The sequence below is a fragment of the Stegostoma tigrinum genome, chromosome 2, assembly GCF_030684315.1.
Source record: "Stegostoma tigrinum isolate sSteTig4 chromosome 2, sSteTig4.hap1, whole genome shotgun sequence".
Lineage (NCBI taxonomy): Eukaryota > Metazoa > Chordata > Chondrichthyes > Orectolobiformes > Stegostomatidae > Stegostoma > Stegostoma tigrinum.
Window position 1 is genome coordinate 106,985,209 of NC_081355.1, and position 12,274 is coordinate 106,997,482.

Below are 12,274 nucleotides of genomic sequence, written 5' to 3' on the forward strand. Positions count from 1 at the left end.
CGAGTATTTTAAGATTGCTGCTGAGTAGATTCAACGGAAGGCCAGTGAGCAAACGGGTTATCATTGAAAAGGACCCAATGTAAGATACAAGTGATAATGGGAACTGCAGATGCTGGAAAATCCAAGGTAACAAAGTGTGGAGCTGGATGAACACAGCAGGCCAAGCAGCATCTCAGGATCACAAAAGCTGACGTTTCGGGCCTAGACCCTTCATCAGAGAGGGGGATGGGTTGAGGGTTCTGGAATAAATAGGGAGAGAGGGGGAGGCGGACCGAAGATGGAGAGAAAAGAAGATAGGTGGAGACGAGAGTATAGGTGAGGAGTATAGGGAGGGGATAGGTCAGTCCAGGGAAGACGGACAGGTCAAGGAGGTGGGATGAGGTTAGTAGGTAGGAAACGGAGGTGCAGCTTGAGGTGGGAGGAAGGGATGTGTGAGAGAAAGAACAGGTTAGGGAGGCAGAGACAGGCTGGGCTGGTTTTGGGATGCAGTGGGGGGAGGGGACGAGCTGGGCTGGTTTTGTGATGCAGTGGGGGGAGGGGACGAGCTGGGCTGGTTTTGGGATGCAGTGGGGGATGGGGAGATTTTGAAGCTTGTGGAGTCAACATTAATACCATTGGGCTGCAGGGTTCCCAAGCGGAATGTGAGTTCCTGTTCCCCTGTCACCCCTTCCCCCACTGCATCCCACTGGGAAGAGAAAGCATTGCAAGTGTTATCCTGCCAACAATGAGATAAATAAGAATGAAACCAAGTAGCTGCAGTCCCACCACTGTACTTTAGTGAGAAGGTGTTAGGAAAGGATGGACTGATCAACGCTATCAAATGCGCAGAGACAGTAGGAACTGCAAATGCTGGAGAGTCCGAGATAACAAGGTGTAGAGCTGGATGAGCACAGCAGGCCAAGCAGCATCAGAGGAGCAGGAAGGCTGACCTTTCAGGCCTAGACCCTTCTTCAGAAATGGGGGAGGGGAAGAGAGTTCTGAAATAAATAGGGAGAGGGGGGAGGCGGACCATAGATAGATAAAGGAGAAGATAGGTGGAGAGGAGACAAACAGGTCAAAGAGGCGAGGATGGAGCCAGTAAAGGTGAGTGTAGGAGGTAGGGAGGAGATAGGTCAGTCTAGGGAGGACGGACAGGTCAAGAGGGCAGGATGAGGTTAGTAGGTAGGAGATGGGGGTGGAGCTTGAAGTGGCAGGAGTGGATAGGTGGGAGGAAGGACAGGGTTAGGGAGGCAGGGGGAGAGTGGTCCCTATGGAAATCAGATAAGGGTGGGGAGGGAAAAATGCTGTTAGGTTGTGAAGGCAAGAAGCGTAGTTTACCTTTGTCACAGTCACATAACAGTTTTAGCTCTCTGAAAGGTGTTTTAGTATTGTGGCTAAATGATGGAAATTGACTAAATGGGTTCAAACAAGGACCTATAGGAAAGATGGGCCTGGATTTGGAAGGTCCTGTTCAAGGACATGGAAAAGGAGTGGTACATTTGAGATGATTTGGTAGCTTTCACAGATGGAAAGTGTAAGGACCTCTGTTCTGAGGAGACTGGTCATATATCATTATCTGAATAAACAATTCAGTTAACTACTTCTATTCATGCTCAAACTATTGGACACATTAATATTGGAGACTAGGTTAAAATAATCCTACAATGTGACAACCACACATACATAGTAATAATTATGTATCTTTGATCATGAATGCTTACTAATAGCTGTTATTAGGGAATTACACTTAATATAAAACATTCAGACATGAAATTTTACTGTATGTGATGTGCTTGTAGTTCTTTTGGCTGAACTAACCCATTTGTTTTACTTCAGGAGGCCAAAAGATTTCAGAACATTGACAAGTCATGGCAGAAGATCATGCAGAGAGCTCATGAAAATACAAACATTGTGCAGTGCTGTGTAGGTGATGAGACTTTAGCTCAGCTTTTACCATATTTACTGGAGCAGCTAGAGATGTGTCAGAAATCGCTTACTGGATATTTGGAAAAGAAACGCCTTTTATTTCCCAGATTTTTCTTTGTTTCTGACCCTGCTCTGCTGGAAATACTCGGCCAAGCCTCTGACTCTCACACTATACAGGTAGAGTGATTTCAACCTGCTCTCTGAGATATTCTTGTTTCACTACAGATTACATGTAGGATATGTAGTTGCAATATCACTACTCCCACAACAGTATTTTGTTTTTGCACATTGTTTCCCACAAGGACAATTAGAGTATGATGAAAATTTATCCACTCAGTTATGAACAAGGAAGTATCTGATGTACTTTCCATGTGTTGATTTAGCAAATCATGTGCTGCAAGGTTTTTGCCCTTTCAGATGTCATGACCGCCATTCGAGTGAAGTTGGGCATGGGCTGTGGGACACAGGCATGCACTCCTATAGAAATCAATTTCTTTCCACTAACTTTCTACTCCTGGGTTCCACTGACACTTTGTGTTATTGCTCAGTATGTCTCAGGCATTAAATTATTGGGGTAGAATTCCTTTGCTTGTCTTTGCCTTCAGCTGTCAATTTGGCTTTTAAGGGCCAACTAAGTTTGTTTCACTAACTTCCAAAAGTTAACTTCCAACATTCCAAAAGGAAACTTCCAAAAAATGCCAGGAGACAATGCAAACAGACTGCTATTATACTCTGATCAGAGATAACAGGAACTGCAGATGCTGGAGAATCCAAGATAACAAAGTATGAAGCTGGATGAACATAGCAGGCCAAGCAGCATCTTAGGAGCACAAAAGCTGACGTTTCGGGCCTAGACCCATGAAGGGTCTAGGTCCGAAACGTTAGCTTTTGTGGTCCTAAGATGCTGCTTGGCCTGCTGTGTTCATGCAGCTTCACACTTTGTTATGCTGTTATGTTCTGCAGTATTTGATTCTGTTTGGAGCTCTGCAGAATGTGAATGGAGCTTTGGTCCAATGTCTGTCTGAATGTACTAACACCCAGAAACAAACAGGTCAAAATATAAAAAGTTGCAAAAGTAGAGGGCAAATAGTGCAATCGAAAATGGAAAATGCTGAATAGTCTAAAAATATACTAAAAAATGTATTGTAAAATAATGTTTGAGCAAGTATTAAACATGCTTCTTCACTGCCATGGGGTTAAAGTCTTGGAACTCTCTTCCCAGTAGCATGGTGGGTATAGCTGCATTCCATGGACTGCAACAGTTCAAGAATACTGCTTGCCACTACTTCCTCACGGTTACTTAAAGATGGGCAATAAGTTCTCATCTTGTCAGGCATGTCCACATTCCATGAATAAGTAACAAATGCAACCATATCAGCTAGTTGGCTCTGTTGGCCTACTGACAAGTGTGTGATTTTGAATAAATCCACCAGTATAAGTTCCATTCCTGAATCAGCTGTTGCATGTTTGGGAGCTGCCTCCTTGACCTACTCCTGGGAATGGAAGCTAATAACAAATCGCTGTTGAATGAAACAGCTCAGAATGAAGCATCAGAATGCAACAAGCCAAGAGCCTGCCTTTAGACAGAGTGGGGATGAATACGTGATTTTTAGGGACTATGCCAGCATATTAACAGATAATACTTCTACTGTTTCAGGCTCACCTGCTAAGTCTTTTTGACAATGTTAACAGAGTGGGGTTCAACGAAACAAATTATGATCAGATTCTCCACTTTGAGTCTCAGGAGGGAGAAAAAGTTGACCTCATCGAACCAGTTATGGCACAGGTGAGAAAATATGAGACATTTCCAAATGGGTTATAGAACACCCCATTCACAGCCATCCATTCCTACAGGTCTTGAAATGGTCCCCATTGCAGTTGCCAGTCCTTTCTGAATAATTCTATGTTTAATTTCTCCATACTGCTTCCAGGTGTAATGACCCAACTGTTAGGAGTGGGCTTATTCCCTTATCCCACTCTTCCACTAGCCACAGCAAATTGACTAGCTCCTGTCTCCCTAAAGCCTGTCCACCATCTACAAGGCACAGGTCAGGAGTCTGATGGAATACACCCCACTTGCTTGGATAAGTGCAGCTTGAACAACACTCAAGAAGCTTGACACTGTCCAGGAAAATATATCCTGCTTGATTGGCCATTGGCCATCTTCAACATTTATTCACTCACTGCACCACCGTGCACAGTGACAGCCATGTTTACCATCTAGAAGATGCACATCAATAACTGACTATAACTCGACTAACAGCACCTTCCGGACTGATGACTACTACCTTGAAAGACATGGACAGCAGATGCAGAGGACACTCATCACTTGCAAGCTCCCCTCCAACCCACAAACCTCCCTGAATTGGAATAACATCATCATTCTTGTACTGCCACTGCTTCTAAATCCTGCTTCTAAGCCCCTTCTTAAAAACAGGTTGGGAGTCTCTACATTCCAGGACTACAACAGTTCAAGAAGGCAGCTCACCACCACCTTCCCCAGGACAATTAAAAATGGATAATAAATGTAGGTATAACCAGTGATGGCTACATCCATAAATGAAGTAGAAAAATTCTGATTTTATCACATATATGTACACACGCACATACACATGCATACACACAAAAACACATTCTCCTCTCAAGACTGAAAAAAATCACATAAAAGTCTGCAGAATATCATTTTGGCCAAGTAACAGTTACATTAGGAAAAGATTACTTGATTGTTCATTGTCCCACATGCTGGTCTGCAGCCAAAGTCTCTCTCCTCTTGTTCTTCATGGATTAGTTATGACTGGTTGAACTCTGTTTTCCTGGAAATACTGGTGTGAGTTCACATTTGTAATGAAGAGGTCTTCTGGTGCATTTTCGATTCATGCATTTTGATAAAATGGTTCCAGAAAAAGAGAAAAGGGAAAAGGTTGTGTTCCCAGTGATTATTCAAAACCAAATACTTTTTCTACCTACAATTGTGACTTGTTTCTGAAAATGTTACAAATATTGTGTGGAAACTGCTATTGTGACATTGCTGCTATTTTGCAAACATTTGGCTTTGCAAAATTAAAAAAAATGTGAGCATATTTATTGCACATGTCCAACTACTGATGTTATAATGACCATTTTGCATGACACATCTTCTTAATTAGGATGTGAATTGTCAATTACCTGTGGGATTCAGTTCAGGTCTGATGGGTCCCATATAATCCAGTCCTTAGAAGATGTCACTGGTTCCCCACATCATACTGGTATGATTAGGTTTTCAAAGAGAGGACTGGATTTGGTGGAGGAATGGAACTGACAACCCACACACCTCCATTAATTAACTGTTGAGCTCGTTGTAGAACTCATTGGGAACAGGAGAAACTGTGGTTAGTAATTTTCAAATGACAAGCGCAAAGAACATGTCGTCTGGGAAACGTTTGAGCGTAGCTATCAGGAGCCCAGTGGGAATCAGTCATGCTCCTGGCTGCATTTTGAAAACAGTTATATGAATGCGGGGCTTTCAATGTAGTTCCTTATAAAATTAGGTTGCCATTGCTATAGCTGAGAGGTTTGATTTTGTGAGGAATGTGAAGCCATGACATTTGTGCCACATATAACAATATTGGCTTACTCTGCTTCACTTTATCTCTACTTCTTTCCCATTCTGGTGGGTAGCACTGGCTATCTGCTGTTTCTGCTCATTTATGCACATTTCTTTCAAATTATCCCTTCTATCGATCTGCTGACCAGAGGAAATGTACTTGTTCGTGTTTCTCATGTTTTCGGATATTGTTTATGGGCAGCACTGCGGCGCAGCAGACTGTTGCCTTACAGTGCCAGGGATCCAGATTTGATTCCAGCCTTGGGTAATTGTGTGGAGTTTGCACATCCTCTCTGTGTCTGCGTGGGTTTCAGCTAGGTACTCCAGTTTCCTCCTGCAACCCAAAGGTGAACAGGCTAGGTGAATTAATCTTGCTAAATTGCCCAAGTTGTGCAGGCTAAGTGGGTTAACCATGGTAAATGCAGGATACATGGGGATAGAGTTGGATGCTGTTCAATGGGTCAGCACAGACTCGATGAGACAAATGGACTCTTTCTGCACTGTAAGGAATTTATAACAGTTATTGTTTAGACAGATTTCTATCGTGAAATATTTTCTGAAACCCTGTACTTTCACTTAACTATTGCCATGATAACTCAATTTCTTTTAATCATTTCATGTTTTAGGGTAACGTGGAACTCTGGTTGGCACAGCTCCTGAGTGGGGTCAGAAAGGCAATTCACAGCATTATTCGCCAGGCATCGACAGCTATCACTGATAAGGAGATTAAACTATATGAATTTCAGGCCATGTTTCCTGCACAGATAGGTTTGCTGGGTATTCAGATGATTTGGACGAGAGACTCTGAAGAAGCTTTAAATAATGCCAAAGTTGATAAAAAGGTAATGACTATTGATTCACAAGTTTTACGATTATAAATAACATGCTGCATGTAATTCTCTCTCCCCACTATTGTAAGATACTCCATCCTTATTGAAGATTTGAAAAACAGTGAAATGTGAATAAATATGAGTGACTGTTGATACAAAATATTCAAACATGAGATTGTTAGCCCATCTTTTGACACCATGTCACTTAATCCATATCCAGAAACGTTCAGATCAGTGCCTTTCCAATATCATCAAGGTAAGCAACATCAAACTAGAACTGAAAGATTCTATTTTTCATCTTTCTTCTTAACCAGATCCATGGAATTAATGATTATTTGCTTTTGTATTGGTGGTCAGTTCTGAGATGGCAGTTTAGGCCAAATATGCAATCTGCAAACTCTGCTGTATGTGTTTCAAGTGGTGTGCGAAGGGGAATGAGGACACATGGATTACTAATTCACGTGACCAATGCTCATTGCTTCCACAACAGCTTAATATTTGCTTCATAAAATATTTATGAGGCAATCATCCTCCTTGAAAGTCTGGCATACAATCATCTTTCACTCCGGCACTAAAAAAGAAAGATGGTAGTTTCCCAGTTCAGCTAAACCTGTTTTTCCATAATAGCCCCAGCACCTATCTACGTGTGAGAGTATCCACCACCTGACATTAAAAAATACGGGCATTTGGTTGCATCCCAGTGATGGATTCTCACCATTAGTGTTCTCAGCAATGATTTACATCGATAGAAAGTTAGGTAGAGTTGTGTGGAACACGGTGTTTCTAAGACCCTACAGAATCCTCAGCCAGTGTAAACAGTATTAATTTACCAAGGCACCTTAGCTTGTATCGGGAAAAGGCTACACACTACAAATCTATGGTCAGTGAACCAGGTGCAACTTTATTTGAAGACAACAAAAGTTAAGAATTAAACTTTACACTTTTAACAACTCTATTTCCAACTACCTGATTCTTTAGAAACTTAAAATACTTCCCAGATACACATAGCTTTTGCTGGCCTGCTGGATTATTCAGTCAGTTCCTCTCTTCACAGGTTGATTCTCTCATTGGCCGGAGGGCAAGCTGCTCTGGTCTCTGCTGTATCCTAAAGTACATTTAGGTTGGCTGGAGATTTGGAAGTAGGTGAGCACTTCGGTGATAGCGATCACAATTCTGTTATGTTTACTTTAGTGATGGAAAGGGATAGGTGTATACCACTGGGCAAGAGTTATAGCTGGGGGAAAGGCAATTACGATGAGATTAGGCAAGATTTAGGGAGCATAGAATGGGGAAGGAAACTGCAGGGGATGGGCACATTAGAAATGTGGAGCTTATTCAAGGAAAAGCTCCTGTGTGTCCTAGATAAGTATGTACCTGTCAGGCAGGGAGGAAGTTGTAGAGTGCGGAAGCCGTGGTTTACGAAGGAGGTGGAATCTCTGGTCAAGAGGAAGAAGAAGGCTTATGTTAGGATGAGATGTGAAGGCTCAGTTAGGGCACTTGAGGGCTACGAGGTAGCCAGGAAAGACCTAAAGAGAGAGCTCAGAAGAGCCAGGAGGAGACATGAGATGTTGTTGGCGGATAGGATCAGGGTAAACCCTAAGGCTTTCTATAGGTATTTAAGAAATAAAAGAATGATGAAAATAAGATTAGGCGCAATCAAAGATAGTGGTGGTAAGTTGTGTGTGGAGTCAGATGAGATAGGGGAAGCACTAAATGAATATTTTTCAACAGCATTCACTCTAGAAAACGACAATCTTGTCGAGGAGAATACTGAGATACAGGCTACTAGACGAGGTGGGATTGAGGTTCACAAGGAAGAGGTATTAGAAATCCTTCAGAGGGTGAAGATAGATAAGTCCCCTGGGCCAGATGGAATTTATCCTCAGATCCTCTGGGAAGCCAGGGAGGAGATTGCAGAGCCTTTGGCATTGATCTTTAACTCATCATTGTCTACAGGAGTAGTGCCAGATGACTGGAGGATAGCAAATGTAGTTCCCCTGTTCAAGAAGGGGAGTAGAGACAACCCTGGTAATTATAGACCAGTGACCCTTACCTCAGTTGTTGGTAAAGTGTTGGAAAAGGTTATAAGAGGTAGGATTTATAATCATCTAGAAAAGAATAAATTGATTAGGGATAGTCAGCACGGTTTTGTGAAGGGAAGGTTGTGCCTCACAAACCTTATTGAGTTCTTTGAGAAGGTGACCAAACAGATAGATGAGAGTAAACCGGATGATGTGGTGTATATGGATTTCATCAAGGCGTTCGATAAGGTTCCCCACAATAGGCTATTGCACAAAATGCGGAGAAATGGAATTGTGGGAGATATAGTAGTTTGGATCGGAAATTGGCTTGCTGAAAGAAGACAGAGTGTGGTAGTTGATGGGAAATGTTCATCCTGGAGACCAGTTACTAGTGGTGTACTGCAAGGGCCGGTGTTGGGTCCACTGCTGTTTGTCAGTTTCATAAATGACCTGGATGAGGGTGTAGAAGGATGTGTTGGTAAATTTGCAGACGACACTAAGGTCGGTGGAGTTGTGGATAGTGACGAAGGATGCTGTAGGTTGCAGAGAGACATAGATAAGCTGCAGAGCTGGGCTGAGAGGTGGCAAATGGAGTTTAATGCAGACAAGTGTGAGGCGATGCACTTTGGTAGGAGTAACCGGAAGGCAAAGTACAGGGCTAATGGTAAGATTCTTAGTAGTGTAGATGAGCAAAGAGATCTCAGTGTCCACGTACATAGATCCTTGAAAGTTGCCACCCAGGTTGACAGGGCTGTTAAGAAGGCGTACAGTGTTTTAGGTTTTATTAATAGAGGGATCAAGTTCCGGAACCAAGAGGTTATGGTGAAGCTGTACAAAACTTTGGTGCAGCCGCACTTGGAGTATTGCGTACAGTTCTGGTCACCACATTATAAGAAGGATGTGTAAGCTTTGGAAAGGGTGCAGAAGAGATTTACTAGGATGTTGCCTGGTATGGCGGGAAGGTCTTACGAGGAAAGGCTGAGGGACTCTAGGCTGTTTTCATTAGAGAGAAGGTTGAGAGGTGACTTAATTGAAACATATAATATAATCAGAGGGTTAGATAGGGTGAATAGGGAGAGACTTTTTCCTAGGATGGTGACAGCGAGCACGAGGGGGCATAGCTTTAAATTGAGGGGTGAAAGATGTAGGACAGATGTCAGAGGTAGTTTCTTTACTCAGAGAGTAGTAAGGGAATGGAACGCTTTGCCTGCAACGGCCTGCAACGGTAGTAGATTCGCCAACTTTAGGTACATTTAAGTCGTCATTGGATAAGCATATGGACGTACATGGAATAGTGTAGGTTAGATGGGCTTGATATCGGTATGACAGGTCGGCACAACATGGAGGGCCGAAGGGCCTGTACTGTGCTGTAATGTTCTATGTTCTATGTTCTATATTGGTGGAAAATTTCAGACTGCCACTCACTTCACCACCAACATTGGTGTCTTTTGAGTATCCAGTAATTTTATAGTCGCTGAATGATCACGGCAACCAGCTCTCATCTCCTGGAACCAGTTGTCAAATAAGTCTTGCCTGGCTTGTTGCAGTTGATTTAGCTGCACTCTAACATGCAGAAGCTAATGTTTGTCCTGCTCAATATATTCATCTTCCTGGTCTGAAGATTGGTGCTGCTGTCAGCTCCTCAGCCTCCTTCACATTCCGTTGTTACTTGCTGCAGTTGTTCAGAGCACTGCATGCAGGGTTAATGCAGCACACTCTGTCTGGACTGTGTTGTAAGGCACACTCAAACTGATCCAAGCAGTGGAACTTCACTTTCAGCAGACTTATCATCTGTTCCACAATGGCCCTAGTCAAAGAGTGGGCTGCATTGCTCTGCCTCATTTTGGTGGGAGTCATCAGCCCTGGTCAGAGAGGGTGGTCCTCATCCCCAGTATCTATTCTTGTCAAATACAGCTGCAATTTGGCATTTATCAGGTATATAGACATCACTGAAGCTGTCAGAGAGTCTAGCGCAGAATTCGAAACTGTAGTTCCGATGTTCACGGATCATTTGCAGTTGCAGGAATGGAACCCTTTTATATTGGTGAACTCTGCTCCATTAGGAAGTGATGTTTTGAAAGCGGGATGTATACAGTCTATTCACCCCGCACTCTCTTGTGGAAACCTTCTGCCTGATCTGCATCACAGACCTTGTCACAGGGTATGATCTGGCACAAGTAGGATTGGTAACAGCCTCGATATACTTGTGGGTAGACAAGTGAGATTCCAAATACTGCCCCAATGGCACCTTAGAAGGAGCCAGTTGCATAAAAATCCAATGTATCTATCACCTTGACAGCCATTGTGCAAGGATGGCCACTTTGCCCTTCATGTCACAGGTCCTGTGCCGGCAATCAACATTCTTCTCTGACTGTGTCCCAAGACATCCTCAGCTTATGCCTTGCTCATCTGGAGAAAATAGCATCAAGGAGGAAAGATTCTGGCCCTCCTATGCCTCCTGCACACCCAAAGAGGACCTTCAGCTGTAACCTCTTCACATGCACACCGTTCAGCATCTAGAGTTCCTGCTGGCCCTTGGCTTGCTGTAGCATTTGCTCCTTTTCCATTACTCTGACCTTTGTATTGTCACAATAACCCTTGTTATGGCACATTTGTGAGGACCATAACAAACAGAACAGGTCATTAGGAATGGTCAGCATTCACATCACTCACAAATGACAGCTTAACATAATCCCCCACACAGTGGCACATGGATCACTCTGACAAGGAGACCTTTGGGAAGCCTCTACATTGTATAGCCTAAGCTTCTGTACTTAATAACAATTATTACTTATTACAAGTAATTATGCTCTTGCTGTGTGAACAATTACAAACTGTCAGCCTATAACACTATTAATTAAAACTCTAATCCCACATAGAGTCCTTCCTGACACATGCACAGGCAAACAAGCAGACAGAGAAAAATAGGTTAAGAGGAAAACAGGGGGGTAGTTCTGTTCATGGGTTGCTTAGATGATCCTTATGATTCTTCTGTTAGTCAGAACATTCCTCTGCAATCATCCTCAGATGGTTTGCAAGAGATACAAGTAGTTAGTTTAGAAATGGTTTCTGACTTATCAATTTAATGTTAACACCATACTATGATTGCAAATGACTTCAACCTGTATTCTGCAAGTGGATGGAAGAATAGGCAAGGCAAAGATGTTGTGAGCATTGATGTAGTCACAAAGTGAGTGAGCACTTAGGAGAGTGGCTGAACAGTTTTGAGATGCATCCTGGTAGAATCCATGGGCTGAGTGCCCATCCTGTGTGCAATGTGACCTTACAGCAGCAAAGTGAGGAGCTGATGTACTCCAATGTACAGCATTGAAGTATTGACCCACCCTGTAAGTGGATTGAAGATATGCCAATCTGATGTGTGGGTGGCAGGGTAGTTTATTGGTTAGCATTGCTGCCTCACATGTATCTGTGTGGGTTTGGTCTGGTTTTCTCCCGTAGTCCAAAGATGTGCAGGTTTAGTGGATTGGCCATGAGAAATGTAGGGTTGTGGGGATGGGATGCTCTTCAGAGGGGTGGTGTGGACTCGATGAATCAAGTGGCCTGTTTCCACACCACAGGGATTCTAGAAATATTGTCCTTTCATATTCTTTGTACATTTTGTTGCTTTCAAAATTCATCAGGTAAAAGGTTTAGATTGTTACGCAGAGGGTGTAATTATATATGATTTTCTGTTAAGTTGTAAGATTGAATCAACAAAATGCATACAGCTAGAAACCATATAATGTGCAGTATTTGTTTGATGCAGATTATGCAAACAACTAATCAGACATTCCTGGATATGCTTAATGACTTGATTGACATGACAACCCGTGAACTGACAAAAATGGAACGAACAAAATACGAAACACTTATCACTATTCATGTCCACCAGAAAGATATTTTTGATGATTTGGTACGTAATACCATCTCTAAAA

At 42.7% G+C, this 12,274-nt stretch overlaps 1 protein-coding gene across 4 annotated transcripts in view; it reads left to right on the top strand.

The window, feature by feature from the left end:
• Positions 1-12,274, top strand: part of dnah5l (dynein, axonemal, heavy chain 5 like) — a 384,422-nt gene that overhangs the window by 175,264 nt on the left and 196,884 nt on the right. For all 4 annotated transcript variants that reach the window (XM_048552307.2, XM_048552297.2, XM_048552277.2 and 1 more), the window contains 4 exons: positions 1,816-2,082; positions 3,563-3,691; positions 6,115-6,330; positions 12,106-12,252. In XM_048552307.2, the coding sequence (XP_048408264.2) occupies positions 1,816-2,082; positions 3,563-3,691; positions 6,115-6,330; positions 12,106-12,252 (759 nt within the window). The remainder of the gene's footprint in view (positions 1-1,815; positions 2,083-3,562; positions 3,692-6,114; positions 6,331-12,105; positions 12,253-12,274) is intronic.